This window comes from Panthera tigris, chromosome D2, assembly GCF_018350195.1.
Source record: "Panthera tigris isolate Pti1 chromosome D2, P.tigris_Pti1_mat1.1, whole genome shotgun sequence".
Classification (NCBI taxonomy): Eukaryota; Metazoa; Chordata; class Mammalia; order Carnivora; family Felidae; genus Panthera; species Panthera tigris.
In genome coordinates, this window is record NC_056670.1 from 15088245 (window position 1) to 15104802 (window position 16558).

The window sequence follows — 16558 nt, forward strand, 5'->3', positions numbered from 1 at the left end:
AGGCTCTGTGCTGACAGCAAGGATACTGGTTGGGATTCTCTCTCTCTCCCTCTCTCTTTGCCCGTCCCCTGTTCACTCTCTCCCTCTCTCTCAAAATAAGTAAATAAAATGAAAAAAAAAAAAAAAAAAAAAAGAATCAGCCCTTCTGGGCTTGAAGGAGTTTCTGTGGGAACAAGCATTCAGCTAATTCAAAACCTCAGTCTTCAGGGACTTCTTCCCTTCTGTGTATTCAGTCTCACCTCCGTCTCCTCCTTTCCAGGGCTTCTGGGTACAGGAAGGAGTTTTCCTGGCCCCAAGGAGGCCGGTGGAGGTGAGAGTCACGTCTGGTCATGGCTCAGATGCCTGGCCCCGTCCTGGTCACCGGGTGTGCCGGTGGTACCTATGGGGAATGGCGGCTCCTGCCCAGTTAGGGTGCGGTACTGGGGTCTGCGGACCCTGCCGTGAGCCTCCAGCTCTGGGCCCGGGCTTCGGTTGCATTCTCTCTGCTCTGTGCTCAGCCCCCCACAGTTACCAGACTAGTTTCCACCACAAGCTAAAGTACGTCAGGGGGCCCCGCGGAATGTGGGTTTTCTCTGAGAAACTTCCACTTTCCCTGACACAGACCTGGGGACGCTCCAGCGCCCTGCCTCTAGAATGTCAGTGCTGTATCTCCAAGGAGAGGGAGTTATAGTTATATGAAAACATCCACATGGGGGCGCCTGGGTGGCTCAATTGGTTAAACGTCTGACTCTTTGTTTCAGCGCAGTTCAGGATCTCACGGTTCATAGGTTTGAGCCCCACATCGAGCTGCACACTGGCAGTGCAGAGCCTGCTTGGGATTCTCTCTCTCCCTCTCTCTCTGCCTGTCCCCCACCCAGTGATCTTGCTCTCAAAATAAATAAACTTAAAAAAAAATCCACATAGTTTGGGAAGAAGTGAATGTCATTTGTTGCATGGATAGTGGAGCCCCAGGGAAACTAGGAACTTTGGATTATCAGAAATGCAAACCCACTGATTTGATATCTCAAAAACAGCGCAGGTAGAGCAGAAACTGGGAAATAACTGACTATTACATAGATAAATCAGAAAGAGTCACACTGTTCTTTACATTTAAAATTCTCTAAGTGGCATGATTATGTATATGAGTGTATAAAAAGCTGAATTATATTTAGTGTTCCATTGTTAATTACTTAACCAAATTCAGTGGCAAACTTCAGTCATTTTAACTTTTAACATCTTAAGTAAAATGTAAAAACTTTAAAGTTTTACTATATGGTGGTAGAGAAGTGGAAAAATGAAGATTGCTATCCAGGCTCATATTTAGATGCTGAGGAAATATTTACAAAGGTCTCCTATCAGAAACGATTTTTCACTTCAACTGCTTAGTTTTCTAAATTTAATTGATGCCACCAATTAGGTTTTGGCCACAAATGAAAAATTAAGTCCGTTCCCTGCTCATTCTCCCAAACACATGTAGTGAAGGGTTACACTCTATCAGCTCTGTGCCAGGGGCAGGTGCATAGGGGCGAAAAGACTCAGCCCCTGCCTTCGAGGAGTTTAGACACTGGTCAACCGGTTCAGCTACGCATGGTAGAGGTTATGGTCAGGACGGGCTCAGGGGCTGCGGACCCAGGTCAGGACGCAGGAGACTAGGGAGGCTTCCTTGGTGAGGTCACAGCTCAGCTGCGATGCAGAGGAAAAGCTGAAGCGGGGCAGACACGGCCGGGACAAAGGCTCGGCTGGAAAGCAGGTGTGCTCGTGGTCCTGGCTCAGAGGCATCGGGGCAACGACATGAGGAGTTGTGCTTAGACAAGTGCAGCAAGAATAAGCAGGAAACAGGGCTCTGAAGACGAGACTATTTAATGACTTCCCTTGCCCCATCTGCCCTCCCTCTGTCCTTCTCGCTTGGCTGCTCTGTGCTCAAGAGCAACTTGTGTACTGGGAGCCCCCTCCCCCGCAACCTTATGCAAATTCCTCTCATTCCAATAAGAGACCTTTTCTACAGGCTCCAGGGGTGGCCAGGAGCTGGGCCCACACCAGAGAAAAGACTCTGGAGTTCTTCCCTGGCACAAATAGAATTGATGAGGTAGCCCTGCAAGGGGAGTTCTCAGGACTGGCCAGCTTCTTTCTGTATGAGGCAGGCCAGGGGAACGGGTTCTGTTCCATCACCCTGGCTGCAGGGCTTAGCTCCTGAGCACAAAGAGAAGGACCAAGCTTGGGGCACATGGGGAGCTGGTGAACTCTCCTCTGTGCTCTAGATTAGCACTGAGGGGCTGTGAGTGTTCTCAGTCACAGCCTCTCATGCATCCACGGTGTAAACTGGTACTTCTCTGTGTGTCAGTTTATCCATTATGTATTTCTAAGCACATCGGGAACAGTCTATAGATGCGTTACCATGACTTAAAAATTTTGCATCGTTCCGTTACGTTATATAAGTATTTGAGGCATCAGCGTGTAAACATCTTTATTACACTGCTGGTTGAGAGCAAGCCCAGGCCACTGGTAGACAGTGTTAGATCCTTGGGAGTATAGCATTTTCTGCTTCTTTTTATCTTTACTTGGATCTGGCTTCAAACCCGTTCGCCCTGCCCCACATTAAGAAATGAGCTAGTATCGGGGCGCCTGGGTGGCTCAGTCGGTTGAACGTCCGACTTCGGCTCAGGTCATGATCTCACAGTCCGTGAGTTCGAGCCCCGCGTCGGGCTCTGTGCTGACAGCTCAGAGCCTGGAGCTCGTTTCAGATTCTGTGTCTCCCTCTCTCTCTGACCCTCCCCCGTTCATGCTCTGTCTCTCTCTGTCTCAAAAATGAATAAAACATTAAAAAAATTAAAAAAAAATGAGCTAGTATTGTATATGAGAGTACTCTGTAAACTGAGGCTTTGTGGAAGTCTATAGGATTGGCATCATCATCATTATTATTACCAGGGGTAGCATGAGAGCCGTATTTCATTGGTCCTAAACTGATCAGGGAGCGTTGCAAAGATGCCTGCAGCACTGGATCTGGGGGACGGGCGCTCGAGGTTAACATAAATGTAGCATTGCCATCACAGTTTGCTATCATTAAAGGATTAATGAAAATGGAAACTTTTACCTTTTACCCTATATACCACTTGTATTTTTTCCCCACAATGATGTGCTCTCGAATTGCTATTTTTTAAAATTTAAAACATCTCCAAAAGGTAAAAACATATTCCTAGATGTCTAATTTGCATGAAGTGCTATATATAATATTTTATAAACAATCCTGTCTACAAGAATATTGACATTTCCTAGCAGATGAGACGGACGAGACACCAATTATAATACCTTAACATAGTCACCGATCAGCTTACATATTCATTTATTTGAAAGTGTATTTTGACTTAAGAGATGAATATTTGCATACTCCTCATGTATCATGTTCAGAAGTTTTTTTTTTTCAAATGTAAGAATATACATGATTCGTTATGATTCCTGGAATTTTGGCTGCTAAAAAGAGCCACTGTTATAATAGTATCCCGTGTGTGTTTTATACTTTTTTGTCCCTCGAAGTGTTGTTCATATCTAGATTTGACCAGCATTCCATCAGCAGATTAGGAACACTAGGTATGCACAGGGCACGCGTTTGGTACCTCAGTACATCTCACATTTGGGATCACATTATCTTTGTAGGACACCTTGGAGGTTAGGTAATATTTAACCTTGGATTTGCCATAGGTGGAAACCAGTGCAGAAGGTCCTGGTATCTGGGGTGTTGGCTGCACCCCTCCCAGCCCAGCACTCCTTTCCCTTGTCCCTTGGTCACTACTGGGATTTCGAGTTCTGTCCACCCCCTCCCCAGCAGCCTCTGCCACGATTTCTGGTAAGCCCACCTGTGCCACCAGAGTCCCTTTCCGCTTCCCAGCGCTGGGTGTGACGGCTCTTAGGAAGGGCACTTGGTGTCGCACAGGACTAACTTCCTGTGGATCTTCTTCTTTCCTCCACCACCTTCAGGAGCTGTCACGACACTTCCGCCCTTCAGAGGAGGCCTCCGGTTTAAATTCAGACAGAACATGTCTGTTCTGATGTCGACATGTAGACCCGGTCACTTACTCTCCTCCACGTAACACGCCCTCATTTATATTTTAGCTTTTATTAAGCACAGTTCATGCTCGAGGTCATAAATCTCACTCTAAAATTCCTTTAAATAACAAATTATTTGACATCCGTTATTACCCATCTTAATTATTTTTGTCAGTGTCCCTTTTCCGATGGCTTCCTCTTCAAATTGGTGTTTTTAATTCGTTTCTTCACGATTGGACTCAGACGTGTCGTCTCTTGAAGTGTTTTGCTGTGCAGATGGCTTTCACTTTACCAAGTGAGCTCTGCCTGAGCTATGGATTCACCTGGGTTCCCCTAAGTGAGATTGCAGAAAGAAACCAGGCTTTTGCCTCTCACGGTCCTCTTCCTAGAGTACGATGTTGGGGGAAGTGATCTGACCTCTCAGAGCCTCAGTTTCTCACATTTTAAATAGGGATAATAACACCTATGTGGAGAATTTCTTATAAGGTTTTGATGATTAGAGATAATATATGGCAAAATTATGCCATATAATCAGTGGCAATGATTAACATCATCAAAATTCTTAATAATTATATGGAACTCTTGAAGGTGCCATTATTTTAAGTTATTTATTTATTTATTTTGAGAGAGAGAGAGAGAGAGAGAGAGAGAGGGAGAGACTGGGAGAGGGGCAGAGAGAAGGAGAGAGAGAGAATCCCAAGCAGGTTCTGTATTGTTGGCACAGGGCCTGAGGTGGGGCCCAGTCCCACAAACCATGAAATCATGACCTGAGCTGAAATTAGGTGTCAGATGCTTAACCAAGCTGAGCCACTCAGGTGCCCCAGAAGATGAAATTATTTGAGCAGTAGAACTTTTCAGGTGTCTTGGGGGAGAGGGGTAGACCTTTACATTCTTAAATATTTTAATATTACCAAAAATTATTTCTGGAATGTATTATATACATCCTTGCCTACCTTCTTAAGCTGAGTATGCTAATCATCACTTAAGTTGCTCTTGATAATTCAGACTCATGAAGGGAGCCTTGACTTAAATACAGATCCATATGGGGAGGGTGAGCAGTGCACTTACCTTGCTTCTCCAAAAGGGCTTGTGTTCAACTTATGCCCCTCCCTCCCTGTTTTTGATAATTTCTTTTTTGAAATAGTACAATAAACCTTGCTTGCCTGATCTCCCGGGAAATGTGACATGGTGGTTCTTTGGCAAGGCTTAATTGATGAATCAGAGCCAGAAATAGCGTTTTGGCCAGTGCGTCTGTGCCTTCCCATAAATCAGAGACATGGAACGCCTTCTCCATCTCCATTGTGAGTCCTACCCCAGCCAGTCCCGTCATTGCTGATGCTGTCCGGGAGCTCTGCCCTAGACCCCCTCACTCCACACTCTCTGCAACATTATCCATCTTATACCCTCCCATGCCTCACTTCTCGCTCTTTTTCTAAATATCTAGACATAGAGACGTTTCTACTTGTGTGTGTCACCATGTTCTCATGGCTGGTTTGCTTGTCTGCTCCCTGGGGAGTTGTTTAACCCCTTTAAGCTAGCCACTCTGTCTTGTTATCCTTTGAATTCTCAGCGTGTATTACATATAGGATCCAGCCTCTATAATCCGTACAATAAGTATTTGTTGGATGAAAGAATAAATGAATGATTGAAATGATGAGAGAAATTTGAATTTGAAATTTGTACCAGAAAACAGGCTGAGAATAATTGCTATAATCCACTGAAGAGTTTAGCTCTGAGGTTCCTTGGTATCTAAGGCAAAAAATGAAATTCCACGAAGCTTAGTTTCTCATAAAGGAAGTTGTTATGGGCTGATTTGTACCTCAGAACATGACTGTTTGGGGAGATAGGCTATTTAAAGAAGTAATTAAGTTAAAATGAGGTCATTAGGGTCAAGCCCTAATCCAATATGGCTGGTATCCATTTTTTTTAAGTTTATTTATTTGTTTTGAGAGAGACAGAGCACACAAGTTGACGGGGGGGGGGGGGGGGGGGGGGGCGGGGGGTGCAGAGAGAGAGCGAGAGAATCCCAAGCAGGCTACGTACTGCCAGCCCAGAGTCCAATGTGGGACTCAAACCCACGAACCCTGAGATCATGACCTGAGGCAAAGTCAAGAGCCAGACGCTTAACTGACTGAGCCACCCAGGCGCCCCAGGCAGTATCCTTCTAAGCAGAGAGGATCAGGATGCAGCTACACTTGGAGGAAAGACCACGTAAAGACACAGAGAGAAGACGGCCATTAATAAGCAAAGGAGAAAGGCCTCAGGAGAAACCAATCCTCGATCACAGACTTCCAGCCTTCAGAACATCTCCGTTGTTTCAGCCACCCAGTCTGTGGCACTTTGTTATAGCCACCCTAGCGAACTAACATAGAAGCCAAATCATTTTTTCTTTGCATTAAATTCTGAGATTCTTTTAAACAAGGATTTTTATTTAAGCAGCAATGAATAGCACAATATGCCAGAATCTTTAATAACTTCTGCAAAAGGTAGACATAATCGTCATGTGATTTCTTTTATACTGACCTTCCCTAACAGCAAAGCGTATATAATATTAAACCCCAACTTAAGGACAGTATTTTTCTTATAATTCAGAAAAATGCTATCCTCTGTGCTGCTGCTTGCCCTTGACCTGTTTCCCCATTGTACGTGAATTCCCAGACCACAAAACAGTAAACTGTGGTAACCCTGTGCACATATTTCTTACTGGATTTTTTTGTCCATGGAGCATAAAGGAAAAGGATGCCCTTTGTTGGGGGAGGTTTACTGTAAAGCACAAATCCATTGTCATCAACAGAAGAAGCTCTTCCTGCTGACATGACACCAGGCAGTTTCCACTAAGGTCTCTCTCATGTTGGAATAGAATCCCAGACACAAGCAGCACCTACAGTCTCCACTTTCCTGTAATAGTACAGCCAATCCGTCCTGTATGCGGCCACCCTGTATACTGCCTTCATGATGGACCAGCTGTCCCTGGCAGGGCCTTTTGAATTAATATTTTATGATCTGAATAACTTCATGTTCCATAGCTGAGTCAGTGAATTAGCATCTGGGAACAAAGAGGTGGTAAAATTGGCCTCCTCGGAGAGCTCTGCTGTGGGCTCCAGTGAAGCAGGTGCACTGCCCATATGCGTGCCAGGCACTTTGACACCAGTGACTTTCACTGAATTAGGAAAAAAAATCGGCCCAAGTATAACCTTCTGCTTTATAACTCAAGGAGAAATGTGTGCGACCTTTCAATAGCAGCTCCCCCTCCAAGGCTGTCTTCTTTACTGTCCTCATCCCTTTCCTGGTCTCGGCCCTTCTTACCAGTCTCCTGTGTCTTATGGGAGTCAGCCTACAGGAAATTACAGCCTATCTTAAATCCTGTTTGGAAGAATACAGAGCCAAAGCAAACAAATAAAAGTACAGATTAGAATGAGCTAGGACTTTCACTTCTGGGTATATATCCAAAAGAATTAAAGCAGGGACTCAAACAGATATTTCCACGCCCATGCTCATAGCAGCATTCTTACCAATAGCCAGGGGGTGGAAGCGACCCAAGTGTCCATCGACAGATGAACGCATAAACAAAATGTGGTACATCCTTACAATGGAATACTCAACCTTAAAGAGGGAGGAAGTCTGACACAGACTACAACATAGATGAACCTTGAGGACATTATACTAAATGAAATAAGCCAATCACAAAAGGACAAATTCTGTATGATTCCACTTACTGGCAGTACCTACAGTAGTCAAAAACATAGACAGAAAGCAGGAAGGTGGTTATCGGGCTGGGCGCAGAATGGGGAGTCAGTATTTAATGGAGATGGAGTTTCAGTTTGGGAAGATGAAAAAGTTCTAGAGATCTGTTGTATAACAATATGGATATTGTTAATACTACTGAATGGTACACTTACAAATGGTTAAGATGGTAAATTCTGTGTTGTTGCTTTTTTGTTTTTAAGCACAATTGCAAAAAAAACAAAAACAAAAACAGGCTAGAAATAGAAGATCTACAGGGAACTGGGGTGTCCAGAAAAGTCTTCCTGAAAAGCAATGGCCAACAGCAAAGGAGATCGATGGGGGCTTTGTCTTTAATGGCCTCTGCACAGAGAATGGCAAACAGCACGATGTGGCAAGTCTAACAGGAGCCTCTCCACTTAATCTGGGACTCCAAGAAGCCACATCCCACTCTTAGGACTAACTAAACACACTCTGTCAACACCATCCCCACTAAGGGGACTGCATAGAAAGCTGCCTGCCTCAAACTTTGGTGTGGGTTTGCAGCCCTTATTCATCCTGGATCACATGGCTGATCCAAACACCTCACACAAAGAGTTTATGTTAAGATGGTGCCAGCTTGGTATTGCATTCTCGTGCCTAGCAGAAACAAAGGCGAATTTTAATCCTGAAGAGCACAGCTTTAATATTGCTGTCAAGGAATTCATTCAAATAAAGATCCAAGGAAAATATGATTAAGTGAAAAGTTATAAAATATATTAGAAAACATGAGACCATGAATAAGAGCCAGCAAAGTCAACAGAAAGCAGAAACAGACTCTCAGTGGATTTAGAAGTTGTAATGATCAGATTCAGAATATGGATTAAGAATGTTTCACGTGTATAAAAGAAATAAAAGAAGGGATTGCAAATGTCAGAAGCAAAAGGCCACATAATGACCAAAAAGATCTGAAAAAGCACCAGATACTAGAAATGACCCATATATAATAAAAATAAATCTTTAAGGGATTTAATGGGAGATTTGACACGTAAGATCTGAAACAATTATGTACGTGTAGCACCAAGAGATGAAGAGGTAAATAGGAAAGAAGGTTAAGAAGCGTAGAGGTCAGGGGCATCTGGGTGTCTCAGTCGGTTAAGCATCTGACTCTTGATTTCAACTCAGGTCACGATCTTACCATTCGTGGGTTCGAGCTCCATGTCTGGCTCTGCGCTGACTGTGCAGAGCCTGCTTGGGATTCCTTCCCTCTCTCCCTTTCTCTCTGCCCCTCCCCTGTTCTCTCCTTCTCTCTCTCTCTCTCTCTCTCTCTCTAAATAAATAAATAAATAAACATTAAAAAAAAAGAAATTTATTTAAAAAAAAAAAAAAAAAGGAAAGAAGCATGGAGGTCAGGACAAGAAGGTTTACTGTTTTCCTTGTCGGAGTTCCAGAGGAGATGAAGGGAAGAGCAACAAAGCAAATATAATTTAAAATTTAAAGTTTAAGATAACCCACAGATACAGGCATTAGTGCCTTGGCAAACTGGTGAGGAAGGGACAAACATTTTAGTAAATGGCGCTGTGACAATAGTGTTCTTTATGGGAAAGAAAACAGACCCTTATCTCATATCATGTACAGAAACCCCTGGTAGATGCATAACTTAAATGTGAAAGGCAAAGTATATAATTTTAAGTACAATTATATAATCAAATACCCTTACGACTCTGGGTAGAAAGGGATTTGATAAACAAGGTACCAAAAGTGCAAAACTTTTGTACTTTACAGGAAAAAATGGATAAATGAGATTTCACTTAGATTAAGAACACCTGTTTATCAGTAACACCATAAGGAAAGTGAAAAGAGAAGCCATAAACTGGGAAAATATCTGTAACACGCATGATTAATAAAGGTCTTGACCATATGGGTACATATATGCATATATACACACACATGCACACGTAGACACATATAAGCTAATAAAAGACAAACAAGCAGCCAAAAACTAAAAGTGGACGAAGATGCTCAACTTCATTAATAATGAGGGAAATGCAAATTAGAATAAATTTGAAATATTTTATATGCCAGATTAGCAACAACTAAAAAGTACCTGATGCTATCAAATGTTGGTGCGGATGGGGAGCGACACGATGTTTGTCTGCTGTTAGTGGGAGTACAGACTGATAGAATCACTTTAGAAATCTTATTTTTCCAAGGTGTTTTCTAGTAAATTGAACATTTCCATATCCAGTAATTGCATTTGTGCGCTTTCTGGAAGCGTCCATTTGCTTCCTAGTAAAGCTGAACGTGTGGTACAGCTGAACATTTGCATTCTTAGCAATTCCATTCCTAAGTGTATGTTAGGTGTCTGTTCTAAAGAAATCCTTGCACATATGTACCAGGAGACATTTCCAAAAATGTTCATAGCAGTGTAATAGTAAAAAAAATTTTTTTTGAAAAAAAAAAAGACCCTAAATATCCAACAGTAAAGCAGATAAGTAAATTATGGCATGTCCGTATAATGCAATATTATTCAACTGTGAAAATAGATGCCACAGCTGTAAAACAGCATGGATCAGGCTCAGGAACATAATGTGGAATGGAAGGGAACAAAGGCGAGTTGCAGAAGCATACATAGGCTGTGGTTTCATATCCACGAGGTTCAAAAACATAAACAGTATAGAAGTTATGGATGTAATAAGCAGAGTAAAACAGAAGAAAACAAAAGGAATGATAAACACCAAACTCAGGACAGTGATGATCCCTGAAGGAATAGGGAAGGAGAGGTGTCCGCGGTGTGGCCCCCAGGGAACTTCTATGCTAGCGGTAATGCCCTTTTTGTTATACTGGGTGATAGCCACACAGCTATTCACTCAATTGGGGTTCGTGGGTTTTTTTAATACTCTACACACATTTAAAAGATATGTATTTGCATTGATTCAATATTGAATGAAACTATTCATTTTTAAAAAGCATGGTACCCTAGGGGCACCTGGGTGGCTCAGTTGGCTAAGCATCTGACTCTTGATTTTGTGTCAGGTCATGATCTCACGTTTTCTGGGATTTAGTCCCATGTCGGGCCCTGGCATGCATTCAGCATCTGGTTTTGAGTCTGTGAGACAGTTGAATGTCTAAGAGGTGTCTTCTTACAGGCAATAGGCTGCCACAGACTGAGTCCACCGTATTCTTTTTTATTTTCCTATTCCCAACCTTGTGCCGGGCTCAGAAGAGTTACTCATTAAGTATGTTAGACGAATCAATGAAGAGGAATTTTCTTTTCAAAATTAAATTCTTCTCCACAAGATTAGAGCCAACCAGAAATGAATCTGGGCTTAAAACATTTTGAATCTGGAATTAAATTTTCCTGTTTCTATTTTATTGGTTTAGATTTTTTCTATAGATATTTCCGTTTTTTCTTATATCAGGCCTCACCAATGACCTACAAAATTGGCAATGAAAATTTTTTTACTCTTAGTAAAATTTAAATATTTATTCTGATGTTGCATTAAATAACATATCTTTAAAAAATTAATCCATTTAAGATCTTTAGTTAAATTCTGATCTTTTATGAGAACTATTTTCATGGCAGTTTCTTGGCCTTGATTAACATCAGTGTTTTGATGGGAGTAGCATAAATTTAATGGTACATTATAATGGAATGGAAGTGTGTTGGTAAGAAAGACCCTTTTTGTTGATCATTATCTTTCTCTTATAGTACCCTTTTTAATGAAATATGTTGGTTTACATTTCAGAATTTGAACATCTGCTTTCTATACTGTTTTATTATGAGGTACGTTTATGACAATAACATGTCAGTATGAAACCCTTTCTCTGTTGTTTCTTTTGGTATGTAAAAGCATCTGAGTCAGGATCTGGAAGACTCGTCATGTTCTTCAACACAAGGAAAATTTAACCGAGAGCAGTTTTACAAGTTTATCATTTTCCCTGGCAAGTGGATTAAAGTCTGGTATGATCGACTTACCTTGTTGGCGTTACTTGATCGGTAAGCCACTGAGCATGCAAACGTACGGAGAAGACACAATGGGGGCATAACAGGGCACTCACATGCTTATAAAAAAGAAATTGCCACTTGCTAAGGTTCTCTGGAACATTTTCAAGAGGTATGCCTTTTGTGCTGCAAACCCAAAGGCGAAGCCGTGAGATCTTGACCACTGGAGAAATTGTAATTTAGCAATTACAGTAGGAGATTAGAGAATTGGGGGAACACTGTTCAGATTTAAGGTCGGCTCTGGGGACAGTATTATGTGTTGGTCTATTCACGGTTTGCCACATTTTTGTAGGAGGGCTTGGGGTTCATGGGTAGTGTGGGGCCTGGCTGACTGGATGCGGGCAGGGGGAGAGGAGGGCGGATGGAGCCCTGTGATTTCTAGCTTTTCTCCTCAACAGCTGAGGCTACTTCTCACTCTTGTCTGAGATACACTAAGTGGAACATTAATCTCTCCTTTAAACGCTTTACTCTTTCTCGTCTCTTCTTTCCATTGTTTGTGAAGATGAAACGCAGGGTTGGAGATGCAGTCGTTGGGCGGGGAGGGAGAAGAGGGAGGGAGAAGGTCCAGTTAGTTAAAGCACGGTGGAGACGGGCCCGGGTTGGGAACTTCCCATATCCATCCCTGCCCCCGACCTCACGATATACAAAGGACGGGATTTTCATCTTCAGGGGCTGTGCAGTTCTGATGGGAGTGTTGGTTTGAAAATCGAAGATGGCTTGAGGCACCTGGGTGGCTCAGTCAGTTAAGCGTCTGACTTTGGCTCAGGTCGCCATCTCATGGTTTGTGAGTTCGAGCCCTGCATCAGGCTCTCTGCTGTCAGTGCAGAGCCCGCCTCGGATCCTCTGTCCCCTTCTCTCTGCTGCTCCTTTGCTCTCTCTTTCTCTCTCAAAAATAAATAAACATTTAAAAAAGGAAAGAAGATTCAACATGCCTTTACTGACACTGTCATCAGCAAATGTGGTTTCACAGTTAAATGCCAGCCAGTGGGGGCGGCGGGAAAGCTGATTGCCTGCCATCCTATGGTTGGTCCCTCAGTGACTGATTGTTATAGTAATGTCTTACTAAAAAACTATAGTCATGCAAAATTACAACAGTAAATTTCAGGACCCACAAGTCAGGGAATGGAGTTATAATGGTTTTTCTAACAACACTACGTCACCCCAGAGGCACACACTTAAGATGAACATTTCAAACATAACTGGAATCATCCAAAATAACACATCCTGTTAGATGAGTTAGTTTTAGGGTTTTTTTTTTTTAAATATTAATTTCTTTTTCTGTTTAAAAGGAATTGCTGAAAGTTGGACCACCTCGTGTTAGCCCTTCATATTAAAAACAAATGTTTCTGTACATTTCTAGGTGTACATTATTTAAATGCACTCAGTGGCAACAGATTAACTGAAAATCTAATTAAAGTCTGGAAAAGGATGATGAGGATTATTACAGTTTTAAAAAGTTTACAGTTTTATAGTTTTAATCGCTTCTGTTGCAGTGGGTTTGAATTCAGTGTTAAGGGATTTGTAGAGACAGCATTACGTTCTTAGGCATGGGTCGCTCAGCTGGTACAGGGAGCCCCTGGGGATCAAGCCCCGTGCCACCACTTACCCGTGCTGTGATCTAAGGATGACTGTGAAACCTCCCTGTTCCTCAGCTTCCTGTCTGCTAAATGGGGATCATCTATATACAGGGAGATTATGAGGTTTAAATAAAATTAGCTATGGAAAGTGTCCTTTAAATATTAGCTGCTGTTGCTGTTATTATGACCTGGAATGTGGCCCAGAACCCAGAAAGAAGAAAAATAAATAAAAATAAAATAAAATTAGTGTAGCCAAAGTAGATGCTGTCAAGTCCAGACACATTTAGGCCCTTAATTCGTAGGGGAAATCATCCTGTTTTCAGAGCCCATATCAGCCTACTTTCAGGCATCTCCCAGCATACGTGGGGATCTGGTTTTCCAGTTCACGGTCAATTAAGAGGGGAGATCAGACGACATGAGGCCCGAACTGACAGCAAGCACAGAGGAAGAAAAGCCCAAACACTAACCTAGAAAAACCAAGCAGCTTGGGACCTTTGCAGGGAGAGTGTATTCCCCAAACAGGACCGTGGACCAGAATCACCTGGGAGCTTTGTGACAATACAGATTCTAGGAGTGAGAAGTCACCACTTCAGCATGGCCTTGAGTACAGTGTAGGGCTGTATTATGGCATCCCTCGCCAGCTCACCTTCTTTGTGAGGACAGTTATGATCTGAAAGGCCTGTTTAAGAAAGCAGGAACTTACACAATACATTTTTTATGATGATTGTAAAATTCCAAAAGGCATCAATAAATTACCTTTTGACATTCATTGGGGGACATTATATTTAAAATCCCCCATGGATTAATGAACTTGAGTTGCCAAATTAAAGTTTATAAGGAAGTTATGCATAATAAAAAACAAACCGTAAGGGTTGAGCAGGAAGTAGAAGAAATTGGTGAATTAAAAGCACTGAAATTGAGCTAATCATTGCTATAAACTCTCATAGCTTAAGGCTTTCTGCTTCATAATTTTCAACTTTACTCTGGAACTCAGGCTGATTTTCCTTGAAAATACTTCCTTATTCTCTGATTGTACCTTCACGGTTCCTGTGATTTCAACATCTATTTGCTTTTGGTTTGGCATTCATTCTACTCAGGTGTTTTTGGACTTGTCCTTAATCTCCTTTATTTTCTCTTATACATTTTTTATTCTGCTATTACCCCATCATGCAAAACACATAGGTTTTATTTTCATTTCTCTAGTTACGATCTAAAATAAAATAAAAAGCTAAAATAAAAAGCTGCCCGTCTGGGCATCGTTTTATTCATTTTTTCATTAATTCAACAAATTTAGTAAAAGGAAAAACCACCCAAACCGCAGGCACTTGCTCCATGTGAGGCTCTGCACTGGGCACTGAGAACAGAGCAGTGAGTGGAACAGGTGTGGTCCCTACCCTCACGGGGCTTGTATTCTACTGCATGAGACAGGCTGAAATAGAGTGGAATAGGTGCCGTGAAGGACACACATAAAGGCCTGGGGTAGAGGAAAGTGGGGGACAAGGGACACCACGTCAGAACAGGTGGTTGCGGAAGTGTTTCCTGAGGAGGAAACATGCAAACCAAGATAGATATAAGGCGAGGAGGCAGCCCCGTAACAAGTAGGGGGAGAATCGTTCGTGCTCTTCAAACAATCTCATTGTCAGTGTCGCCATCTTGAGAACACGCTCTCATCTCTCCCATCCTCGAAAGTCCTTTTGGCCCACTTTCCCGCCAACCACTGTCTGGTATCTCTGTGCTCTTTTGCAGCAAAACTCCGTGAAGAGCTGCCTGTGCTTGTTTGTCTTCTCTCTTCTCTCATTTTCTCATAAACCCATATGTTTGCTTCCCGACTCCAACACTGCACTTGTCAAGGTCACCGTTGACTTCACTGGTCAGTCATCATTTTACTAGACCCACTTACCACCTTTGACAGAGTCGATCCTCCTCCTTGGTATGCTTCCTCTCTTGGCTTCCAGGATCCAGCCCTCTCTTGGTTTTCCTTCTGCCTAGCTGGTTACTGCTTCACGGGACAGTCACCCGTGCAGGTAGCCTCTGCCTCCTGACCCCCTTGATTTTGGGTGCTTCACGGCCCTTGGTCTCGGTCTCCTTTCTTTCTCTGTCTACCCTCTTTTCTTTAGTGATTGCATTTAGTCTCATGGCTTTAAATACCGCCGAGGTGCCAACAACTAAGATTTGGACCTACCTCCTGAATTGCAGACTTGTCTCTCCATCTACCAGCCTGACATCTCATGACCACAGTCCAAAACTGAGTTCTTTACCACTGCCCCGTCTCCCGTCTGCTCCACCAGCTGTCTTCCCCACCTCAGCTGACGACAACCCCATCCTTCTAATTTCTCAGGTTAAACATCTTGGAGTCAACCTTGTATCTTCTTTTCTTTTACACCCTCAGTCAGCCTCTCACAGGGAATCGTGTTCACTGTTTCTCCAGATGTATCTGCTACATCTTCCCACCTTTCATGTGACCACCCTTGTCTGAGCTACCTTTGTCTCTCATCAGGGCCACTGCAATAGCATCTCCTGCCTCTACCTGTTCTCCCTGTGCACTGTTTTTTTCTTTTTTTTTTTTTTTGAGTTTATTTATTTATTTGGAGAGAGACGGGGTGGGGAGGGGCAGAGAGGGAGAGAGAGAATCCCAAGCAGGCTCTGCACTGTCGGCACAGAGCCTGACATGGGGCTCGATCCCACGAACCGTGAGATCACGACCTGAGTAGAGATCAAGAGTCAGACGCTTAACCAATGGAGCCACCTAGGTGCCCCCCTCCCTGCACAATATTGTAACATGCTGTTCTGCTGACCACCCTGCGGTGCCCCCCATTTCACTCATGAATGAAAGCCAAAGTGCTCAGAATGCCTCAGAGTCCCCATGATCTAGCCACTGCTTTGCTCTCTGACCTCACTTCCTGCTACTGCCATGGACTCCTTCCCACCCACACTGGTCTTCCTGCCATTCTTCACCAAGCCAGGCGTTCCTCCAGCCTTGAGGCCTTTGCATTGTCTGTTCCCTCTCCTCTCCTCTCAGATATCTGCGTGGCCATCCCCCTCGCCTTTCAAGTAGCACTTCTCTGTGGGGCTTAGCCTGACCTTCCTGCTTAAAATTACAGCAGTTCCCCACCCCCACCGCCACAGTTCTTCTCACCTTGTTCTGATCATTTTTTGATTGCGTGAATCATCCTCGAATGCTGTCTAATATCCTTGTGCAGTGTGCGCATTACTTATTTCATGCCATGGCCCTCTGGAAGGAGGGCTCCGAAAG

At 43.1% G+C, this 16558-nt stretch overlaps 1 protein-coding gene across 1 annotated transcript in view; it reads left to right on the forward strand.

Annotated features, from left to right (window-relative positions):
- Positions 1 to 16558, forward strand: part of PCNX2 (pecanex 2) — a 298842-nt gene that overhangs the window by 61531 nt on the left and 220753 nt on the right. Inside the window, exon 10 of the mRNA XM_042960259.1 lies at positions 11577 to 11722. Coding sequence (XP_042816193.1) covers positions 11577 to 11722 — 146 coding nt within the window. The remainder of the gene's footprint in view (positions 1 to 11576; positions 11723 to 16558) is intronic.